The 24,825-nt window shown below is 41.9% G+C and overlaps 2 protein-coding genes across 19 annotated transcripts in view; one reads left to right on the top strand and one right to left on the bottom strand.

Moving 5' to 3' along the window:
• CCDC148 (coiled-coil domain containing 148) overlaps window positions 1-9,835 on the bottom strand; it is a gene marked incomplete at its 5' end in the record, with an annotated part of 103,329 nt that extends 93,494 nt beyond the window's left edge. Inside the window, 2 exons of one of the 5 annotated variants that reach the window (XM_083579049.1) lie at window positions 4,636-4,685; window positions 8,435-8,490. In XM_083579049.1, the coding sequence (XP_083435175.1) occupies window positions 4,636-4,685; window positions 8,435-8,481 (97 nt within the window). Of the gene's footprint in view, window positions 1-4,635; window positions 4,686-5,486; window positions 6,240-6,275; window positions 6,316-8,434; window positions 8,491-9,001; window positions 9,336-9,723 lie in introns of those variants that run through there. The other 4 variants (XM_083579052.1, XM_083579050.1, XM_083579048.1 and 1 more) reach the window with 4 other exon arrangements.
• The window catches only part of PKP4 (plakophilin 4), a 93,383-nt gene continuing 77,700 nt past the window's right edge, over window positions 9,143-24,825 (top strand). For 12 of the 14 annotated variants that reach the window (XM_083578624.1, XM_083578622.1, XM_083578632.1 and 9 more), the window contains exon 1: window positions 9,143-9,452. The gene's annotated coding sequence lies outside the window, so the exon portion shown is untranslated. Of the gene's footprint in view, window positions 9,463-24,825 lie in introns of all 14 variants that reach the window. The other 2 variants (XM_083578626.1, XM_083578620.1) reach the window with 2 other exon arrangements.

The raw sequence follows: 24,825 nt of genomic DNA, 5'->3' as shown, positions 1-24,825 counted from the left end.
TTGAAATGAAGAAGAAAACCAGTAGTAGTGGTGCCTGGGTGCAGGGGTGGGTAACCAAGAGTGAATTTTTGTATGGAAGAAATGTGAGCCCAGTTCAATTCTGGCACTCAGACTTGTTTAGCTCAGAATTCTTTAATTCTAAGGGGATATTTTGCACCTGGCTCTGGTCAGTGGATCTTGGGGTCCTAGTAAAAAACCAAAGCAAACTTCAAGTCTGCCAAACCCTGAACTAGAGGAAACATATAAAGTTTACATTGCAACGTTCTTTCTGTATGCATGGTGTATACAGATTTGTATCTCCAAGGCATGCAGGATCCCCAGATTTTCAGCTCCTTTCTTATATGGCTCACCTCCTTAGTATTCTATTAATATTCTCAGTGTACCTTTGAGGCACAGCATTAACAGGCAGGTAGGCTGCTTGGTAGGCACATTAATTGCCATCAGAAAGGGTTGCTGTGGACTGTGATTGTTATAATGCTTATCTCCTGCTGCTGATTGAAGCTGGCAATAATGTTAAGTAGGAATTACTTTTCTTGGATCTGAGATGAGAATTAAGAGTTTGATTCCTGCCACCTCCATAAATACACCCACCTTTGGGTGCAGCTGGAACCCTGCATTGTGAAACTGTTGATCTTTAAACTAAAATATGCAACATCACCAAAAACAGCCTCTTTAGTACCGAGCGATTGGCAGGCAGCCAACATAACTTCAAGTTAAAAAAACTAGATCCAGGAAATTATAGACCTGTCAGCCTAAATTCTGTTTCGTCAGAGTTGTGGAAGAGCATTATTAAGGCTAGAAGTGGAATCCTATACATATCTCCTCAAAAATAAATCCCATGGAATTCCATGGAATTTCTCACAGAAAAGGGGGTGCTGGAGCATATTTAAAACAAACCGGGGGGGGGCTCTTATTTCATTCAACGCAATCACTGCAAGGCAGGAAGGATAGTAGATAGCTGATGCAGCCCCAACTTGAGAAATATATCATGTACAATTATACGTGCAGTTGCCTGTGGGTTCCAGGGGTGGAGTACTCAGGCTTCCATACCCCAATAGGTTCAGTTCTTAGGTGAACACTTAGCAGAGGCAAGTTTGTTCATGAATAGCTTCCCTTTTATTAGAAATAAGCTAACACGCACAAAATACAGACATCTCGTAGCAAGGCAGAGCAGCTCATAAACATTTCCTTCCCCTCCAGCGTATGTATACAGAGACATACAACAAATGAGACACACCCAGCAGGACTCAATCACCCCATGCAAGTAGCCGAGGTTACATTACCCTTAAAGCAGGGAGGAGGAACCTGTGGCCTCACAGATGCAGCTGGGCTCCAGCTTCTATCAGCCCCAGCCAGCATGGCCAATGGTCAGGAGCAACGGGAGTTGGGATTCAGCAAAGTCGGGAGCTGCAGACTTCTCACCCCTGCCTTAAAGATAGTGCCATGAAGGTTGCACGCCACCCCAAATCTCTGCCGAGTGGTAGCAGGATTGTAGGGGGTTCCAGGTGGTCACCCAGGGTTATGTTTCTGTTGGGAAAATTGAGGCGTGGAGGAAACTAGTTTCTTTAAGAAATATGGTTTATTTCACACATATTTACACCTAAAGTCTTCAGTGGAGAGGGCACAGAACACTATATGTGAAGTGTGTCTCTCACTGCCCCTCTCATAGTGTCAGCAAGCTCAGATCAAAAGCAATAATCAATCATGGCTCACTGTCTCTCAGTGCAGCCTCCTTCAGCCAGCACTGCATAGAGTTCTGCCTACTTTTTGTTCCCAGAACACTTTTATGTTTCAAAAAGGACATATTTTTCTATGACATCACGCCTCCCTTCCTGCCATCATCCTGGCAACCTCCCAAATCTCTGTCCACTCCTCAGAGCAGGGGATGGATAATTTTTTGCATTGTCAATTGCCCTTAAGGGCCCAGTACCTGGCTCCCCATTATTTCTCAATGGCTCTGCATTTAGCTAGCCCAGTCTGGCTGGTGTGCACAAGCTAACATATGGATTTCTTGTCTGGCACAGGTCTGCAGCTTGCATTTCCCCCTCATATGCCAGATATTATCTACATACTACAGTTTATTAATTTCTACCATTCACTAACAGACTCTGGTACCCTAGATTTATCACATTATTCCTTTCTTATACATTCAGCATACCCCAGTGTGAAGTATTAAACCTCTCATCCTATTTTGACAGGCCTAAAACAGAATTAAATGGCATTGTAGCACTATAGTAGTGAGGTGGCTTGGGGGCTATGGGCAGCCAGCTGCTCAAACAATCCAACCCACCCACAACTGAACAGATTACAGTAGGGGTGGAGAACTCTTATGCATGGCATATATGTTTATTCATAATTGCAAGAACCACCTTTTCCTTTATTTTGCTCCTTTTATCCCGATGATGTAGACACTAGCCCCAGCACCTGTCTCTCCCCAACTGTGCACCCTTTTCTGAATCTGCTTGTCACACACCCCAATACACAACCCATTTTCAATCTTACCCAGATGACAGTATATAGGAAAAGCAGTGAGCCAGTGTGCAGTTAGGTGGCCAGAGCACACATGATGCCCTGATCTTTGTATTCCACAACTTGGAGAACAGTAGGATTGGAGCTGAAAGAGCAGGAAAAGGTTTAAGTGCATAGAGGCTAAGTTTTAAGCAAGTACAAGACAGAGGACATTCATTTGCTGTGTACATGATGCGGAAGTTATAATGGACACTTTAAAGGACAATTTCTATGCTTTTTGCTGCATTAGTCAGTGTAAGTGCCTCAACTCCTCTTAAATGGAAGGCTTTTCTTACCCTACTTAATAACAGCAACTTGGGTGTGTACACGGAAAACGTTAACTTTATTAGAGCTTTAAAACAAAATAGTTTTATATTTCACTTTAATATACATGTGGGGTTTTTTAACCGGTTATCTCAGAAATCAGTTTACATCCGTCCTGCAGAGCAGACTGTTTCTATTGTTATACCTATATTATGCCTGGTTTTAACATTATTAGATTGTCTATGGATCAGGAAGTGTACTAGGCATACAATATAGTCCATTACTGTTACCCCGGCATGTTGCCCAGTGAGAGAATACTAAAGCTGAGACAAAGTTGTGTATAACAACCCCAGAATGCAATCAAATGTTATCACAGGCTTCAAATCAAAAGACCACAGCAGAGATCTCAAAGAGATGAGCAGCAGATCATTAGAGAAAGTGAGCCATACCAAAGTCTACAATTCCAAGTGAAATTGTGGCAGCTCCTCTCTCATAAAAATGTACACATGCACTAGCACATCCCATGCAAGCAACACGTATAGCATCTCTCCCTTCCCACTTACTGCCTTCCACTGCAGCTGTCTTCTAACTCTGGCAACAGCCTTTTTTTTCCTTTTGGGAAGCAGCTTCCATCTGGGAAGTGTCAGTCTGACAATTAGCATGTGCTGAGTAACTTGCTCTTAAATTAAATGACTGACTAAACTGGGAACTTTGAAGCCTCACAACTTCAGGAATACTGAATGGATTTTCATCAAGCCAATGATTCCTGTGTAGTTCTTTAAGTTTAGATATCATCATAATTTCCTGAAGTATGACCAGAGAACAGATTTTCTCTTGCAAATGTAACATACTGATTTGATGATGGAACAGAATTTTATAATGATGCTGGAAAAACCTGGTGCCTCAGTTATGCACCCACTCCCACAGATGTAAGAGAGCTACATGTCATATAGCACCTATGCACATCAGAATTCAAATATTTGTAATGGAAAATGTATGAAGGTAAGGCTACTACGCCAGGATGCACAGGTTATCTTGCTCACATAACACACTTTCCACTGTGTACCCATGTGGATGCCATTATTATTATTATCCATTCTTCACTCTAAGGTCCCAGGATTTCACAGCTGCTTAGTTTTAATTCTGCTGATTGTATTCATTTTATTGTTTGGTTTTTTTGATGCAGTTTTAATTTGTAACTGCTAGGAAATTCTGGATACACATAAGTATATAAATATTTTAAAATAAGTAAATAATAAATAAGTCTGAACAAAGCCTATGAGAACTTAAATAAAGCAGCACCAGTAAAACCAAGCACATCTTTTGCCTTGTTTATTTGTTTTTATTTGTGGGGCAGAACATCTTCCAAAACAGAATTTCCCCCCTAGTGCTTTTTCTTCCCTGTGGAAAATTTTCCTACCCATAAGTTCATTAGTAACAGTGAATGGATGCCAACTGCAAATACAGTACTAAGCAAGTAAAGTAAGCATGCTAAATTAGATCACTCTCTTGGGCACTAGAAAAATTTCTGATGCAAACTGAAAATTATACTATGCAAATTACCCCAGTTCAAAAATTTTCAGGAAACCTACATCACTGACCACCACAGAAAAATTACAAGGGTCGAGAAATGTCCATCTGTTGAACATGCTGAACATTTGGAGCAAGAAACTGTTGCATCAAATATAAATTACAGTCCAAATCTTGCTCTTTATTTGCTCAGAAATACAGTGAAGAAGCAGCCATTTTATCACAACCCACCAACCCAAAACCATTCTGTTCTTATTTTTAAATCAAACTGCAAAATTATGAACAACTTACACACATTTAAACAGAATTTTCACTGATTTAAAACAAACTTACTTCCATGAGGAAATACTGTATGTTCATTCCACGTACAGTATTCAAGGCGCCTTCAAAAGAAATATCTGTTACAATTTAATTTAGAAGTTTAAACATTTTTGAACTTTCCATAAGCTTTGTTGAAACAACTATGGAATATTCTGCAATATGCTGACAGATAACTGCCCACTGCAAATTGGCATAGGATCTTTACAAGTGACTGTATGCTGCCTTGGTTATTATATTCATACTTTTACATAAAAGTTAGCTTAGCTTCACACCCAAAAGAAGATGTTTCTAATCATGTAACAAGCTTTTATTTGTGTGCAATAGCATCAGCCCAGGGCATGAGCACAATAGTGTATTATACAAAAATTGGACTCAATCCAGAAGTGGTTACACATTAAAGCTGTAATTAGGCCTGAAGGTCTTTAGCTGGAAGTTTACGATGAAACATCAGCAGCACTAAATGAAATTATAGCCAACCAACAAAATTGAGGATGGAGACCCAAGGGAGTCGGGAAGTGAGGAATCCTATCACATTAACACTCTTATCCTAAAATCATTACTTGCAAGCTAGCCCAATTTATTTCAATAGGACTTAGTTCCATATAATATGTTTAGGGCTGGGTATTAGACACAGAGTCCACTATAAAAATTTCACTGCAGACGTCTGAGTCACCTACAATAGTTATGAATGGAAAAAGTGATAACCATGTGAAACTTTTCTAAAGTTATCACACTTATACTAGAACATTAATCAGCTATAAAGCCAAGCTCCTTATTCTGAGAACAGGAAACCAATCCATGCTTTTTGTATATTGAATCTCTAAACAAACCCCAATTATAGTTCTTTTTTCTTAATCACCTACAGCACAATATTTCAGATACTCTTGGAAATGGATGTGCCACAGAAAGTGAAGCTTCATAGAGCTTCTACGTTATCAAATTCCATTTTGCTCCTAGATGGTCGTGTGGTATGTAATCTTAAAGACTGTCAGCGATCCAGGAACTGATTTTTTTTGTTCTGTTCTTGCCCTCGGAAACTGTGAGAGAAAAGTTTCACAAGCTGTGTTTAGTGTTAAAGTAGCCATTTGGAATGTCTCCTAAGGAAAATTACAGAGCAGTCCTACACTTCCATTACGCCCGGGGTGGTATATATGCCTCTACGCCTGCAAAACGATGACCACATTCTTATACATGATTAGCCCAGGCATGGAGAGGAACACACATAAAATACAAAAATGTTTTTTTTAAGAAGACCAGCAGGCATCCATCATCACTGGAAACACCACCAGTATCTAACAATCATGCCCACATGCAGAGGGATGCAATGAACTCACCTCTGGGACATGCTCCCAGCACATAAACATCCCACCACAACATACAGAACAATACCAAAGCAAACCCAATCCATCAGCACAGGCAACATTGGCAAAGCTAGGCTCCAGGGATCCCTACAGGTTGCAGCTTGAATCCCCTTGTAGTACTCACAACCACTGTTTTGGAGTACAAAATGCAAAGGGGAAGGGGGAAAAACCCTGCAGTTCAGCACCCACATAGCTCCTAGGATAGGATGCCTCCAGAAAGCACACAGAGCACTCCTGGGACAAAGGTTCAAGGGCCACCCAGGAAAGGGGGGGAAAATATATTTTGCCAACCAGATAAGAGGATGAGCCAGGACATGCTGAAGTCAATGGGGATTTTTGAGTGAGGTCGTGGACTGAAGGATTATAGAATATCATAGCGGCAGTGGTTTGGTCATCCTCCAGTGTGGAAGGACTTTCACCAAATCACACAACCCCAGATCTCAAGTACAGGATTACACCATTATTTAGGGCTGCCATACACCTGGAATGGGATTTCAAAGGCAGAAGTGATGTCCGGGGAGACTATCTGGAAGGCGGTGGTTTGTTCTGGATCGAAAAATTGTTCATCAACTTTGGGGTTTGTCTAAAAAAAGCTCAACAACTTTTGAGGTGTCATGAAATATGGCAACCCTACTCATTGGCAGTTTCTTACAATAGCATCTTACTCCAACTTTTCAGTATCAGTGCTGATCACAGCTGCAACACAAATCTGAAGTTCTTAAGGCACTTTTATCAAATATTTAGGCAAGCAGGTGCCTGGGATTCTTCCAGCCTGGAGTGGTTAGTGCATAACAATTACATTACTGCAGGAGAAAGGCATAAGTGCCAAGTTAAAACCCTGTGCCATAAACACACAGTGTAGCCTCCAACATTCCAGAAATGAGAAGTGGGACATTATTGTATACTTGTAACACACCCTATTCTGACACAAGCTCTCCTCCCTATTGCACATTGCTGAAGGCTCTTTCTTGTCTCCTGCATTTCCGTTTTTAAAGCTTGTGAATGTTTAATGTTTAATCTCACAATGGATGTGGTTCTATTTAGTATAGCATAGCTGTACCTCAATCACAACTAGCAACAGCTAGCATCTCAATAGGATTGAAGGGAAGAATCATCAAGAGGATTGAAAGAAAGCAGTACACTGGCATTTTGTATTTAGACAATCAAGAAAGAATCAGCATTGCTGCAGTCTGGAGGCAATCATATGATTTAAAAACAAAGAGGATGTTATATGAGAATAATAACTGCTCTATAACAACTACTAAATATTTTGGGAAGTTGTTCACGATACATTTAGACATTTCTTAAGATAGATAACTAAGTTTTACACGATGTTTCTTGAGTTCAAGGAGCAGATTTTAGTCTATGTTTTTATACAAATGGATGTCATTTTGAATCAAGATGGCAGACTGAAGCTTTCAAAACTGCACTGATTTTTTGGTTTCTTGGAATTCTCGAGAAACACTGGGTATGAAGCTGCTAGTGTTATCCTAGGCTCCCCTGTTTGGTCAACATGGCCTCAAAGGGAACAGAAGCTATGTCAGTTGTGGTGGAGTGTCGTAATTCCCCTCCCACTGGAGTCAAGGAGAAGGAAAATGAAAAAAAACCTGCCACCCTGCCCCACTGTCACCACAACTATGAAGGCGGTGGTTTCTCCACCATGGAATATTCTGCACCACCAATATTGGTTCTACACGCTACTCACTTATTAGCTTTAGAGATGAGGAGAAGACGGTAACTGTAAAAACAGCATTTCCTCCACTGTATGAATAGGTAAAGGGACCCCTGACCATTAGATCCAGTCGTGACCGACTCTGGGGTTGCGTGCTCATCTCACTCTATAGGCCGAGGGAGCCGGCATTTGTCTGCAGACAGCTTCCGGGTCATGTGGCCAGCATGACTAAGCCGCTTCTGGCGAACCAGAGCAGCACATGGAAACGCCGTTTACCTTCCTGCCGGAGCGGTACCTATTTATCTACTTGCACTTTGACATGCTTTCGAACTGCTAGGTTGGCAGGAGCAGGGACCGAGCAACAGGAGCTCACCCCGTCGCGGGGATTCGAACCGCCGACCTTCTGATCGCTAAGTCCTAGGCTCTGTGGTTTAACCCACAGTGCCACCCGCGTCCCTACTGTATGAATACATTAACATTAACATTATTTAATGGCATTCCCAAACCCTCCACCACAACCCCACCAAAAGTAAAATAAAGACAGCAATTAATCAGGAACAGGAAACACAATAGGAACTGTCTCAAGCAATAGGCACAATATGATGTGGGAATTCTACATAACAAACATTCTTTGTATTATCTCCTCTGGAATAGCTACCCACCCTTTGCTTCCATAGAGAAGAAGCTTCACACAGAAATATAAATGGAGAAGCCCGAGTTTGGGATGGGAAATCCACCATTTTACCACAAGAGTGAAAAAGAGTACCCAATGTGACACCTGATTACAAGTTCGGTATCGGAAGCAAGCACCTCCTCCATTCCCATTAAAAAGCAGCCATGCAAAGGTCACGCAGACAGCTATGGGGAAAGTCCAGAAAATGAACTTTAATTACCACTTTATTTGTCCCCCATCCCCTTCCCCCCCACTCATCCTGCATGCATTGCAAGGGGTTGCCCTAGATGACCCTTGGGGTCCCTACAGTTCTAACAATCGTTCTTTTTTTAAAAAAAACCAAAACACTGAAAAGGTGGAGCCTTTTCTGGCGGGAAATGAGGAGCCCACACGTGCGTGTGCTTGCGCGCCCGCGCAGAAAGAACAGCGCAAGGGTTGCCATACGATGATCATGCGCTGCGTCTTGAGGGCGATCCCCACAGTCACCAGTGGCCACAGGATCCGCCTGCGCGTTTACTCCTTCCTCATCCAGTTTTTATTTTATTTTTATCACGGCTATCTTTCCCTTCCTGGTACCACATAATAATTCCACTTCCACGACCACCACCCCGGGAAGTCCCAACAGTTATACACACCCAACGGCCGCCCCCCCCTGTAAAACGCCCGCCTGGCCTGAAGGAACCGCAGCCTCCCCTTCTTCCACTCCGCCGGGTCTCCTCACAGCATCAGTAACCTTAGCAACCTCAGGCCTCTCCTCCATTGGCCGGTTTGACGCGAGCCGGCGGCCAATGGCGACCCCTCCCGAGGCTGGCTGCTCCAATCGCGGCGAGGCGCAGGGCAGGGCGCCTTGTTGACGTCTAGCTCCGAGAAGGGAGGAGGAGAAGCGAAGGGGCGGGAAGAAGCGGGAGCAGAGAGCCTGCGAGGAGGGAGGAGGAGGAGGAGGAAGAGGAGGAGGAGGAGGACTCCTCTGTGCTGCTCGGCGGTGGCACATTAGCAGCACGATCATGGACACCCCGGGGTAGGGGCCCTTCCCGGCGGGGTGGCTGCGGCCCCTCCGCGCAAGCCGAGACCCAGCGCCGGCGGGGCGCCCCCCTCCCAGCCCAGCCCGCTCTGTCTGAACGCGGTGAGTGGAGGTATCTCAGCCGCTCTGTCTCCGAGGGAAGGAGGGAGGGAGGCAAGGGAGCTCAGCACCCAGCGCTGCGGCGGGTGCAGGAAAAGAGGGGCACAGAAAGGAGCAACCTGTGTTGGGGGGGGGGGCGGAATCTTCCTGGGTTGGATGAAGGGAGCGAGGAAGGAAATCTTCACTCCCCCGGACCTTTCCCCCAGCCACCTTCCCCTTGTTCTTCTTAAGCTTCTTTCAAAACTCTCCCTCCTTCGCCTCTTCCCTGGCTTACCTGCTTCCTCTCCAGCCTGCCTGAGCTCAGATCTCCTGCTCGAAAATGGTTTTTGCTCTGCTCTTTTTTTGCCTCCTGCTCGCCTCTCCTTTCCCATCTTACTCTGTCCCCTTTACGAATATCTGCCTTTTGTTTTTGCTTTTTATCCCCCCCCCCAGCACCCCCTCTCTCACACACACCAGATTTGCCAAGCTCCATAATTAGTCCCTCCCTTGGTAAAAATGTGTTTCCTCTGCTTTGTTTGGCTCTGCTTAAACTGCCTATCCCTTCCTTGCTTATTCAGCCCCTTTAATGTCCTTAAAAACATCGCTGCTGCTCAGTTTTTCTCCTTTCCTTCATCGCCTCCTCCAAAGATCCACTCATTTACCCTCTAAGTAACCTTTCCCGTTGGTTCTCATCCTTTCTCTCTAAACACCTCTGCCCTGCTTGTGGTTCCATCCTAAAACATGAGTCTTTTGATTACTCTTCCCTCCTCTTGTCCCCAGAGTGTCCCTTTCTTTCTCCCCATCAGTTTCCCTTCCTGCTCAACCGACTCCACCTAAATACCTTGCTTTCTCATGTTAACAACTTCCCTTATGGAAATTCCTTCCTCTTTATTACTGATCTCCTTTGCCCTTCCTTGCATAATTAGGCTTCCCATGAATCTACCTTCCTGTATGATTCCACATTAATATCTACCCCCTCAAATACCTATCCCCATCAAGTGTCTTTTGCTTAATCTCAGTTTTAGCCCTTTGCCCTGAGAATGTTTTTCCCCTCCAGTATCGCAAAATATCCCCTAAAAGCACTCTCAGTACATTCTTATTCCTTTTTCTTAACCTCATTTCTTGCTTTCTAAACCTTTGCATTTCCCTCATTAATAGATGATTATTTCCTTAAATAGCTTCCCTTTTTAGTTCTGGCCTCTTCTCAGAGTGAACGTCCTCTGGTTCCTATAAAGCTTTTTATACTCTGTTTTACAAGTAATACTGCTTTTCAGTATTTCCCCCCCTCCCCTGTACTTTTTCATTCACTGAGCCCCAGTAAAACCCCACGCCCTTGTCTGCCAGAGTATAAGCCCCTTCAATCCTCCCCTGCCTTTTGCATGTCCTTTAAACCCTTACAATTCCCTGCCCATTCCCTCATCTTTGCTGGAATTCCCCATGTTCTCTTGGTATAAATTTCTTCCTGCTTCTTCAGCCTCTTGTCTTTAAAAGCGGGGAGGGACAACAACGTCCTATCCCCTTCCTCTTGTTTCCCTGGTTAACCAGCTGCTTCCAACCCCCTTTCTCTTCCTGGCCCTCTAAATCCTTCCCTCTTAACCTGCAGTCTCCCCTCACTCGACCTCGCCCCCATCTTGTATTTTCTCCCATTTGCTTGTTAGAGCCACATGCAACCAGGCTCGAGTAGCGAAGCCAGAAAATGTCTGTGGCTCTCGTGCTTTCTCTTTCTCTCTCTTTCTCTTTGCCCTGGGTTTCCTCAGTAGGGGACCCCCAACTACTGTCCCTCTGCAGTCACCCTGTAGGGAGAGAGAAGGAGGGGGCAGCAGCGGCAGTGACTGCTTGGTTTTGGCTGCATGTTTGAGGAGTGCGACAGACGGTTGTGGTGGTGGTGTGTGGACGGAAGCTGCTGGCGCTCTGGGCGAATGAGAAGGCAGGTGTGTGCCTGTGTGTGGGAGGGGGACACGTTGTTTGTTCCTGGAGCTTTTAGATAGTGCAGGAATGCATGGAATGCCTCGGAAGCCCGCTGCAACAGATCGCTTCTTGCCCAGCTCTCTGAACAGCCAAAGGTCACTGGACCATCTCTTGAACAGCAAAAGGGAAAAAGCCGGTTCCTGCCGCCTTGCTGCAGAGAGAGAAGAAGCAGTAGCCGTGCTGCATGCTTTGAGCATGGCATTACACAGGATCAGAGTCTAGTCAGATTCCTCCCCTTGAAGGCTACTTTCTAATGACTGTTGGTTTGACCTATCCCTGTCGAGCAAGGCAAGCGCTTGCCTTACCACCTCTCTTTCAAACGTATTTTGTGCCAAGTTATGATTCAGACGTCATTCAGTTCAGTACTGTAGCATTTTGGTACATGACTCAAAGCAGAGCTATGGAAACTGAGGGAAGCCCTGCAGAAAACCGGCTGAGGACCAGAGAAAAAAATGTATTAAAGCTGTGTGGCATTATAGGAAGAGTTTTACAACATATTCCACCCCCCACTCCCCATTATATTCAGTGCATGAAACTATAATCTAGAGATGTTTTCATATGGAGCATTAGAGGGATAACTGTTTCCTATAAATAGTGAGCTTCATGTACACCCCTATAATGCCAATCAGATTAAAGAACAGAGAGGCAAGTGTTTTACTAGAGATGGGGCAGAGAGGACTGTCTGGTACTGTTAAATTACTGGGCGTGTCAATTACCATTTGGAACAACACAGAATGGCAGCAGGGCATAACAATTGCCAGCATGTCTTTCCCCAGATTTATGTCTCGTAGTACCATGTATTAGGTCTATTCATCTATTGAAGCTGCCAAAACCGTTTAACTTGATATTTGTGAGGAGGGGGCTTGGAGTGGGGTGGGGGTGGGGAAGGGAGACAAAACAACATGTCGAAAAGTTTGGGGCACAATGGTTCAGCCATAGGTAAAAGGGAATAATGTACGTGTCTGAACACGATCTAAAAGTAGTTGTTTTCTGTTTCATTTTTTCCCCTCTGCCAGATGAAAGGAAATAATTACCATCCTTAGGTTAAGAAGAAATTGTAGTGGTAGCTGCCAAAGCAAGTCCCAGAGCATTTCGCATAGTTGGCTGTTCTGACATGTTTGGGGCAGTTATTCAAAATAAGAGACGGTGGCTTGGCTATTACTTTTAATTGAAAGGTGCCTGCACAACAGCATTTTAAAAACTGTAATATACCTTGCTTCAAAACAGATATTGCTGTTGCCCTGATGAAATGCTTTATCTTCAAAGGCGTCTACCGTCTTGTATGCTGAATGCTATTTTATGAGTGATGATGTGTGCTTTTTTTAACTGTAAAACATACTTTTGAGTTTCAGTGAAATTTAAAACACGCACACACACCCCTAATGTATTTATTGTGAGCAGTATCCTGTGCATCCTTGACTGTCACTTGTTCTGTCCCCACTACTGTTAAATACAGCAATGTGTACAGTCAAAACTGGAGTGCTCTTGGGAGAGTCTTAGGCACCTAATGCTTTATACGTTTTGCATCGACATTGTGCTTCTGAAGGATTGCTTGAATTACCATGTTTGGATGGAGTTTTGTAATCGTTACATAGAATTATTGTGAACCAAATGACTTATCAGACAGCACAGTTTTCCTTTCTGAATAAAGGAAGCTGGGTGATATTAAAATAGGATAAAATGCATTTTGAAGATTTCTTATGCAACAGTAATTACCAGTATACTTAAGCACTGTAACTGCTTGATAAATACCTATATTTGTATCCCTAACTCACTCCCAAATGATATTGGCTCCTCTGAACTTCCTTTACTCATTCTCTGGTGCTTCAGCAATTTCAGAGCCAGCAAATTTCAAGCTCCCTCCCAAACTTGCTCATCTGCAACCATTCCTAGAATCATCAGAACCCGCTATGTCTCCACCCATTCTCACCGTCTGATTTTGGCACTAGAGCAGCCTCAAATTCTTTCCCCCACCCCTTTCACCTCAGTGCTTTGGTGACGCCAGCTGTTTTCTCACAACTACAAGCTTTGCCTTTTTCTAGATATTACTCCTTTTGCCACCAACCTATTTCACAGCTATAGAGGATATTTCACCAGGGTGTTTCATTTTAAGTGGCAATCTCTCTCTTTTGTTTAGGTACTGTGTTTCCGATAATAAAGTGAATTCCTGATCTCATGACATATAAAGTATAGCATCTCCTCAAGAATGATTGAATGAAGTGATTTCATATTGTAAGAGCAATCCAATAAGATATTTTCTGCACTGAGAGGTGAAACACATTCTGAGGGAATTGCTGTAGAAGTCTGTGGTGTGAGAAGCCATTCTCTTTATTTTAAATGTCTTAATTATCATAATAGATCTTCATACTTATAGGCTTAATAAACCCAATAGCCATCACTAAGGTTTTTTGTCCTGCCAGGATATCCTTGTTCGCATATTCTGAGTGTAGTGCAACCAGCTATTGAATCAAAGGGCAAAAGTGTTCATGGGGTGGGGGGGCAGGCGGGGGGTGGGGAGTTAGGAGATTGGAAAGGACAAAACAGAATATAAACAACCTACTTCCCTTTTGTTTGACCTCTTGCCAGTATTACAGAACTTTTAAAAAGATAACTGTGCTACCTGGATTATTTGTAATGCAGTAGGCCTGCGATTTATGCACATTTAACTGTGTGCATTCAGCTTTATGCACTTGGCAAGAAATATATATACCATAGTTTTTGTTCTATAAGACGCACCAGACCACAAGACGCACCTAGTTTTTGGAGGAGGAAAACAAGAAAAAAAATATTCTGAATATTCTGTTCTGGCTTCTGGGATAGCTGCGCAGCCTGCATTCTCTCCATAAGACGCACACACATTTCCCCTTACTTTTTAGGAGGGAAAAAGTGAGTCTTATAGAGCAAAAAATACAGTATATTGGAAAGGGGCAGGCATCTGGGGGGAAAAAGACTTTGGCAGTCCTACCTGCCATTGAACTCATTGAACATTGAACTTGCTTTAGGTGCAATTCCTGGAACGTAACCCCTGTAAATTGCGGAATTGCTGTATTGATTTTTTATGATTATATATACTGAAATATTTTCATATGCAGACAAGTTGACCCAATGCATTTTTACTAGGTGGTCTAGTGCAAGGATAGGGATTCTTACCCATCTCTGCAGAATCTTGACCTCATTTTCAGGAAAAATAAGGCAAATCTTGTCAATAGCTAGATTTGCCCTACATAATACATCTGTAGACTTGCTGCTCCAGAGTGGCCTTTCTGGAGGTACATGCAGTGACGGCTGTTCCTTCAAGACTCTGAGGGATATGATCTACACCTCCAGTTTGGACACTTGGCAACAGGTTACAATAGCTTCCCAAGAACAGTTGTGATGTGGCTAACAACTTCAAACAATTATTAGTAATAAATAAATGTTTATGGCCCTTTCCAGCATATTTGTGGAACCATCTAAGGCCTGCCCAAAAAGCATGAAAGGTGGAAGTGGGGATGGGAGAACACCTGCATTATTTCTCTGCCTTTAGAGGCACAGAGTAGATTCATGCCAGTGTTTCTAGCCCAGTGCAGGCAGCCACAGTATAATGCACATTCCATTCCTGGGAGCTAAGAGCCAAGGAGTGGGCTGTTTCCACTGAATTTGGTGGGGAATAAGGATGGATGGGGCAGAGGGAGACAGAAATGGAACAAAAATAGAGGAAAAAGAAATGGGAGGAAAAAACCCAGTAACAGCTAAGGGTACAGAAAAATATGTACCGGTGCAGAGAGGGAAAGGGGATAAAATTGGATGTTGATAGACTTATAGGGTGGTGAAAGAAGAGAGAAATAAGTGAGAGTTGGTAAATTCAGATAAATCTATGGAATGGGGAAATGGATACAGAGGGAAAAGGAGATACTAGCTTGAGAAGTGGGGATGCAGAGGCACCAGAGAAATGGGGGTATGCAGAGATCTTTAAGTAAGCCCTGGACTTTGGTTTGTGATAGCTTGTGTTACTTTACAAACTGAGACACACACTCTCCCCCCCCCCCCCGTTAGTGTGTCCTCCTTACATGCTGGTTTGTGGCGTGTAATGGACCAAAACTATGCATAGATTAATTTTTAAATTTTGGTTCTTGGCAGGGCAGTTTTCTTCAGAAGCAGTTAAAAATCCAGCCACTGACAAGAGCTTCTCCTCCTGAACTGCATTAATAATATTTATGATTAATAATAATCAATTATTAATAGCACTTTCTATTCAGGGATTGCCTCAGCCAAAATTCTGCACAAGGAGTACTGTTTTCAGTCATTTGAGGCCCTTGGCACGTGCTTGGTTTGTCTGTCAGCAAATGCACTAGCCAGCAGAGGATGGGGATGACAGAAATGAAGGTACACAGGTACCTGGGGTAATACAGGAAGATTGCTATGGAAAAAGAGTAGGTTGCTGAGAAATGGGGCTTTAAGGAACCCTCTGGGTCAGCCTTTCTCAACCGTGGGTCCCCAGGTGTTGTTGAACTACAACTGCCATCATCACTGACCATTGGCCCTGCTAGCTAGGAAGGATGGAAGTTGTAGGCCCAAAACATCTGGGGACCCAAGGTTGAGAAAGGCTGCTCTAGGTAGACAACAGTAAAAAAAACTGGTTGCTGAGAGTGGGGACACAGAACTGGTGGTGAGAGAGAGCATGGAAAGGAGGGTGAGTTCTTAGTTCTTCAGAGAGATGTGCAGCTGTGTAAAGAAAGGAGAAAGCAGGCTGTGAAACACAGAGAAAATTAGGGTGTAAGGGAAAATAGCTTTAAGAAGCTATATGTGTGTTTGTGCATACACGTTGGAATAATAACCTATGCTTTTCAGTGGTTAATGCAGTGATAACAGTCCTCTTAGCAGGGGAAATATAACTTTGCCTTGAAGGTAACATGAATTGTGTACTTCTGTACCAGAGGGATGTTCTAAGGCAGCTATGTTGACAGTGTTAAATTCCTAATGTCTTTTAAAAATAATTACATCTTTTGAGGACTGTGTATAACACATGCATACCACTTTGTTACAATGGAAAGCTTTAGCCACCTAACACAGGGTAAGGAACTTGTTCCCCCCACCCCCAGAAGTTACTGAACTGCAGCTCCCATCATCCCTGAACATTGGCCCTAACGCCTGGTGATGATGGCAGCTGTACCCTCCAGATGGTTTAGCCTACTAGCTTGGGGAAGACTGGTCTAGATCCTGACCAAGAAACGGTCATTTGTTACTGTACCATTGTGGCATGGCAGCCCTAAGGGAAAAATAGGTCAAGAATATGTCTGTTATTCCAGATATTGGCTTGAACTAACCAGCCAATTACTTGGCCACAGGTTTCTAGTCTCTTTTGGATTGTTGCCAGCAAGGTGGAATACCAAACAAGGTGGAATACCAGACAAATATGAGACTATACAGAAGGAACCGAGTAGTTCCTTATGTATACAGTGGTATCTCGGTTGTCAAATTTAATCCATTCCAGAAGACCGTTCGACTTCCGAAACATTCGACAACCGAGGTACCACTGTATATACATAATGTCTGTAACTGACAGTACAGTAATATGCCTACCTCCTTAATAAGTCCCATTGTGTTAAATGGGACTTACTCACAAATAAGAAGGTATCGGATTGTGGCATCTGACTTCTATTTTTGACAATGTTGTAGCTGTTGAGTTGGAAAACCCTTAACAATAGAAACAGTTACTCTAGCCAGCAAATAACCAGCAGACATTTTGGCAATTTCATAGTCCAAATTTTAACTTCTTCCTCTGGTTACACTTGAAGTTGGTTCTTATGCCATCCTGGGGGAGTGTTTGCCACTTTCATGTAGTGAATTTTCACACAGCTTCAATAATGCATGTAATAATAAGATCATTGGGAGGGGGGGAGGGGACGACTTCTCACCACAACAATGCCACTCTTCCCAAGGCTCTGTACAATTTCAGCATTACTGTGGTACCTCAGGTTACATATGCTTCAGGTTACAGACTCCTCTAACCCAGAAATAGTGCTTCAGGTTAAGAACTTTGCTTCAGGATGAGAACAGAAATCGTGCTCCGGCGGCGCAGCAGCAGCGGGAGGCCCCATTAGCTAAAGTGGTGCTTCAGGTTAAGAACAGTTTCAGGTTAAGAACAGACCTCCGGAACGAATTAAGTACTTAACCCGAGGTACCACTGTACCTAAGTTATTGGTGCAGCATGGGAGCTATCTTGCAGGAACAAGCATATCACTTAAGTAACGTAAGAGCCATCCCTATGTCTGCTGTCCTGTGCAGAATGTTTACATTGCAAAGACTGAAGGATCATAAATTCTAGATCAGGTATATTACTCTGATTACATAGCAAAGCATTCGTGACATTCATATATGCACTCATGTGGTTGCTGTACTATCTCAAATTTTCCTTTTTATTGGACAAATTGTGTGTATGCACTACTGAAATAAGATACCGAAGTTTAGAATTGCATAGAAGGCTTTTTCATGTTTGACTAATAAGGGCAGATCCGATATAGTAACCCTTGTAAAATGTAGACTGAAATTGTGTTTACATATAGTTTCAGTATGAGAAAGTTTGTTAGAAAACTTTTTTGGAAATAAGAGGGAAGTGGCTCAGAGGAAGTGTGAATTCCAAGTTCAGTACCCCCTTTTCAGCAACTGGTCCCATTGCCACTGAAATGATCTTCCTTCCAGTCCCAGCTGAAAATTAGAATTTGCATTCTGCTGCTAGGAATATTTTGTAACCATCAGTAGAACTTCTTTCGTTCTCCTCTCCTCTGAATACATAGGGGTTGTGTGGTTATCCAAAGCTTAAAGTAAATGTCTATGCACATGCACGCACACATATAGTAATGAAATAATACTTTTATGGATTAGCTGCACAGTATCTTCTAAAAATATCAAGTAACTTTCCCTCTAAAATTTAAGTGATTTCCTCAGAAAAGCTTTGACAACTTTGAATACTATATGTGGGCCAAACTATACAAGAACCAAGAGATCTAGATCACTGGACATCGTAATTTCCTTTTTTACAGCAGGCTGGGGTGCATGGATCTGATTTTGGTGATGAGAGCAATGGTACTGAGGGATGAGTATTTAACCTTGCTCTGTTTTCCCCTGCACAGTGTTAGCAGTTTCAGGGTAGGAGATGGAAGGAAAAACCCTATGAGCAGAAGGGTTTAGAAACCTCCGTAGTGCTGCTGCTTTGATCAGAACCAGAAACTCCCACAGTTACAAAGTAAAATTGCCATGAGATCCCATCACTGATTTCCTCTATCTTACGAAATTTAGCCATAACAATCCAATTGATTATAATTAGGCTTCAAGTAAATAAGAGTGTGACTGCAGCCTTGCTTTCTTGGTACAGGTTATGAATGTATAATGAACTTTTATGAGCAGCTCTGTGGGATGACTTTTCTGAAATTAAAGAAGAATGTACAGTGGTACCTCAGGTTACATACGCTTCAGGTTACAAACTCCGCTAACCCAGAAATAGTACCTCGGTTTAAGAACTTTGCTTCAGGATGAGAACAGAAATCGTGCTCTGGTGGCACGGCAGCAGCAGGAGGCCCCATTAGCTAAAGTGGTGCTTCAGGTTAAGAACAGTTTCAGGTTAAGAACAGACCTCCGGAACGAATTAAGTACTTAACCTGAGGTGCCTCTGTATTTTGTCAATCCAGTTTTAGGAAAAGCTTTGCTTTTTTTCAGGTTAAAGTTTTGTTTTTTGCTCTTGGAGCAAATACATTTTCCTAGGTTCATTGATTTAGTAAGAAGTTGTTTGCAGATGAAAATATAGAATTCTGCCTGTAGCCAAATTTGGTTAAGCTGACTACAAGTTGAAGAATCTATTTTTATCTAATTCAGCCAAATTTGACTTAAGTGAAAAATGGTTCTGCATCAGTGGTAACATCCCAGGATCACACCGTCTTCACTGGGTAGGACACTCTGGTCTGGTCTGAACAGAACAGTTCAATAGTAGAAAGGAAGGAGAAATAAAATTTGCCAGCCATAAGTGTTGCCAATGGCATACTCTGGGTCAGTCAAGAAATTCACCATGTGGCTTTGCCAGACTAGCATCTCTAATCTCTTAACCATGGTTAAATTACTGGGCATAGGGCACAAGACCATATACTTCCACAATTGCCAATTTCCTTTCTGATGTGAATTTCCTATGCCATTTTAACCATGGTTAAGCATGACACAAGTAGTTAACATTAACTTGGGTTCCCTCTTAACCCAACCCTGGTTTTTAGCCATGGTTAAGATAAAATCCAAAGTAGTGTTAACTACTGTTGCCATGCTTAGCTTTTGTTGACATTGGTGTTAATATCAACCTAGAAATTAGTTAGAACTTAGAACCTGCAGAAGACTTGTGCCATGTAGTAGAGAAACTTGCTTACAATGTCTTAACTGTAGGTAAAACTCACGTGTTACATCCGCACAAGCTGTATGTCTCAAAATACATCTGTTTGAGGTCACTGAGGATTTTCTTTTTTATTGAACTCTCCAAAAGAATGACAGTGCTACAGTACTTATTCCTAACAGTCTAGAACACTTTGCATTTTCATATATGTTCTCTGCAATAATTAATCAATTGCTGCTTTCTTTGTTCAAAAAAGGCAGCAGTTCTTTGAGATGCTGGTAGTATTTGTCCAGATGTCAAGTGAAAAAAGCTGTGACTGAAGCAGTTGACCTTCTGCCTCCACCTCTATGCTCATGCATTAACTAACATTTAAACGTTGTGCTTGACATAAACACTGAATCTTTGCTGCCAATTCCTAGCTCAACTGCCTTACCAAACAGAGCCTCACATTAGAAAATGCTCCAAATGCTACAACCAAGAAGTGGCCTGATTGGCATTGGCTCCTAGCTTTTCCTCAGTTTTTAATATGCATATAATTTTGATGGCTGTGCAAGTTGACAACCTCAGGATAATACTGATAATATGAAAGACTTAAAGTGCTAGGAAACACTTTCTAGACTGCATGTATGCTTTGAGTCTTTTGCAGACATCATATTGCAGACTTTCTAAATATGACTTCAGAACGGTGTTAGAAAGTCAGATATATAAGCTAGGGGCCAAATGGCTCCTTAAACCAAGGTTGCAGTTGACAAAACGGAATGCGTAATTGCCATTTTTGGGCAAGATGGGTCTAAAGTCTTATTTTTCGAATGATGGAATGACTGTGATTGATTATCGGTTAAACCTCTGGCTAGTTCAGATGACAACCTTGAGCTAGGTTAAGAATGTTGGGAACTTAAAGAAGAAAAGTCTCTTGATCCAGGGAAAGTCCACAAATACAGTGGCCTATTCCTGCTTCTTTTTCTTAATGGTGAACGGACCATTCATAACCTAAGAATATTCACAACTGTGAGCAGGGCAGTGCGGTAGGGTAAGTGAAGACAAGCTACAACAGTTGACTGTAATGTTGTTCACTGCCCCTGCTCAGGCTGCACCAAAAAAAAAAAAAAAAAAAAAAAGGGTTCCTGAAATTCATTCTGATTGTGCAGATAAAATATAACTGATAGAATTCTACAGGATGTGGTATCAGTGTGTGAAAACAGTCCAGATCCAATGATCCTCAGGCATGTACCTCCAGTTGGTGAAGATATCAGACGCCATCCTGGCACCCGGGCATCTTTACATGGTCGCAAGTGGCCAATAGCCAGGTGCAAAATATGCCCAGTGCCTGGCTAATTTTGAACACTTCTTCAGAATCAACAAGGCCTAGAAGAGCACTCGGAACAGGTTTGATGAAAGCTGAGATTCCTAGGAATGAGAGAGAGTAACTGTACACCACACTTGCGCTAGTATAGTCCTGGCTCTCAAACTTTGAGTGCTCTATGTTAGAAGACTCACTTTGACTTAAAGCTTAAGTCTCTCATTCTAAGCCTAGTGGCTTGTAAATCCCGCTACATTTCTAGGTAAATATGTCGAAGGTGTATTACAATTCTCAGTGCAAGTAAGAAAACCCATTAAGAGAGCATTGGAGGTAGGTGCTTATGTTGGAAAGGACACACTTCTATGGTTGATTGGTATGAGTCCTCTTACACATTTTCAGAAAAAGACATAGCATTTTAAGTTCCATTGAATCTAATAGTGCAATCTTGTGTGTGCTTGCTCAGCTGTCAGTCTCACCAAGTTGAATGGGACTTGCTATGTAGTGTTCATGGAATTGCAGCCCAAGTAGGTTCTGTCTGTAAATGTATCTTATAAAACTAATAATGCCACTTCAGAGCATTATTGAAGATAGGAACTAAGTATAAGCTCTCTACAATAAGTCTTCCTAGCAGTCATGTTCCCTATAACTGCTTTTTGTTTTCTTTATTATATATATATTATATGTTCGTCTTTTTAGATAATTAAGATTCTTTGGATTAGAATTCTTATGTGGGCTCTGTTTCATACAGAGATTTTGTTTGTACTTAACCTGTATAGATGTGATGCTTAGTAACGGATTTTGCAGTTCTGCTGCTGTATTTAGAGAGAGCCTGGTTGCTTAGTTACCTTTTTTCTTATGTGGAAAGCCGCCCAACAACAAAAATATAGATTCAGTTAAAACTGTAAGTACTCAGTATTTATCTGTATCACAAAAGTAACCTGAGATATCACATGCATTTTTCTAGCACCAGGTATTAGCTAGACATGTACTAAATGGCAGTCTTGTATTGCAATTAGAAAGGTAAGTTTTAGCTGATTGTGGAGAGAGGTTACCAATATCTGTGAGGGTAAGAGTGCCACAGATAGAATGAAACGTTTCAAAGGTGATTAAAAAAACTTGTGAAATTCTTCATTTTGGCTACCTAGCTGCCAGCAATATAGATGTTACAGATCCAATAGAGCCCGTCTATTTGCCAGTTCAGGGAGTATGAGTTGCCAATATAAGCCAATAGTCATTTATCAGTCTAGATTATGTTCTGTATTTGAGCCTTTAATTTTATTGTGTTAAGAGTTTGAATAGCTATTAGAAATCAGAGCATTCCACTCCTGTGATTTAGTGTGTTGTGTAAATTATCTTTTGCATTGTTACCATGATATGAAACATGCCAGACTGGATGTTAATTTTATTAGCAGAATTTCCACACTGAGCTGTAACAAAACTATACTACCATTGAAGGTGTGGCTAAAAGAGCGTATTAAAATGGATTGCCTTTTCAGTATTTTTACATGATAGCTTCTAAAATGTACTTTTCCATATTTTTTACCAACATTGATTAACTTCAATAAATAAATTGCAAATCTTGAATAATGTGTGCTTCAGTTCCATAAATCAGGAGTTGCCAACCTGTGGCCCACGAAGGCCTTCATGGGTACCTTATTTTAAGCCTTTTCCCCTCCTAGAAGGAAGGGTACAAAACAAAATGTGCAGGTACCCTTCTAAGCAATTTCTGTTGGAGCCTTTTACCAGTGTTTTTAGTCAATGAATGAAGCCAGAGCTGTGATTGATGAGTGGAGGGAGTTTTTTGGACACGAGAGGAATCCTCAAGGTTCTGATATCTGCTATTTTGTCCTCCTTTTCCTACCTGAATCATATTTGCTAATCTTTTGAATTTCTGTAGTTTGTCCTTCCTTTTCCTTAGCACTTTTCTTCTGTGGTAGGCTCGTCTGAGATCAGGCAGTTACTAGAATTCACAGAAAATAATTGTGGGCAGATGTTAAAGAATTCCCCACAAAGGGCAAATATCAAAACTTTGCAAAGAGGCATGTCTCCTGATGTTCAGGAGCTAAAGATCAGGCAGTCATTAGGAATTCAGTGTCTAGTTAACTTGCAGTACAATAGTATATTTGTCTACTCAGAAGTAAGTCCCTGTGTTTAATGGGGCTTACTCCCAAGTGGCTGGGGAAACCCAGCCAGATGGGCGGGGTATAAATAATAATATTATTATTATTACTATTGTTGTTGTTGTTGTTGTTGTTGTTGTTGTTGTTGTTGTTAGTGAGTACAAGATTTCACCATAGAGTTGTATTGGGAATGAAAGGGTTGCTGGCTGTATGGCAGGCAGAAATTCAAGAGAATTGCAGAAGCTTTTTCTGTTATGGAAATGAAATTATGGGGAAAGCTTCATCATGACAGAACCCTTCTCTAATTTTGTGTTATGTCATGCCTCTTATGACAGCCATGTTGTGACTGGTGCACACAACACTCTCAAAATTAAAAATGTGCCTACTGGTCCAAAGTGGTTGATGACCCTTGCCGTACGTGGAGACCACTTTTTTAAAACAAGTTTTGTTCTCTTTTTTTGTAGAAAGCTAGTCTATATAAGTAGTCATTTTTAACCACAACAAGTGTGTCCTCGATTTCTGCAAATCAGTGCTAGTTCTGTGAGCATAGACAAGCTCACCTAAGAATATAATGGGAGACTAATTACTAACTTCTGTATAGGTTGAAGTTCTAGTGTTTCCCAAACTCAGTAGACCAGGCATAGCCAACCTGGCCCCCCCAGCTGTTTTGGGACTACAATTCCCATCATCCCTGACCACTGGTCCTGATAGCTAGGGATGATGGGAGTTGTAGTCCCAAAACAGCTGGAGGGGCCAAGTTTGGCCATGCCTGCAGTAGACAGAACTGTCTACTGCCAACCGCTGTTAAACAAAAATCTGGTTGTGTCCCCCCATTCTTACGAGGGTTCACTGAGTAAAAATTTTCAAAGCATCTTTATACTATGCATAGTAAGTGTATTAATTGGAAAAAATAAGATTAAAAAGGACTGTTTATTATTTAGTTCTGTGCCAAACTATCATAGAAAGAAAAGTTGCATTGTTAAACCATATTTATTCCTAAATCTTGTGTGGTGGGAATGAACCTGTTGAATTGGGCTGCAGCCCCCACTTCATCAGAGTGAATTCAGGAAGAAAGGAAAGGACGGTATTTAAGGACACATATTCCTTCCCTCTTAGATTTGATGCTAATGTTTGTTAACTTACACAGCAAGTGAGTTATAAGGGGCTAAATCTTCAGAGGAACAAGGATGTTCTATTTCTAAAACAGATCATAATCAATGTGTAATGAAGCACAATATATCCTTGCTACCCCCCTTCCCTGCCCAAAAGCAAACATTAGGTTGTGAATATCTCGTGTTGTACAAAAGAATTCTAATGGACAACTTAATTTTCCTTGGCTGTAAAAATGAATCTGATACTAAATTAAATCCAAACATCTTGCATGTTTTGCTTCAGTGGTTTAAGATAGAAGTTATTTTGAGTTATTCTTGAGTACCTACTAACACTTGGAAAGTATTATAAATAACACCACTCGGGTATTATAATAAATAACAGTATTAGATTTCAACTGTAGTCTGCAGTTTTAAGATCTCATTCAAGGTTTTGTGTTTTTTCCATTAATATAAAAGTGCAGACTCCTTACTTGTCTGATTGTTCTTATTGTAATAATTCTAATCATAACAGTAAAGAGAGAAAAACAAATCTTTATGCAATTATCAC

Source organism: Podarcis filfolensis (genome assembly GCF_964270895.1).
Source record: "Podarcis filfolensis genome assembly, chromosome: 1".
In the NCBI taxonomy this organism is placed as follows: Eukaryota; Metazoa; Chordata; class Lepidosauria; order Squamata; family Lacertidae; genus Podarcis; species Podarcis filfolensis.
Note: the sequence above shows the minus strand (reverse complement) of the source record. Positions and strands in the feature narration are given on the sequence as shown.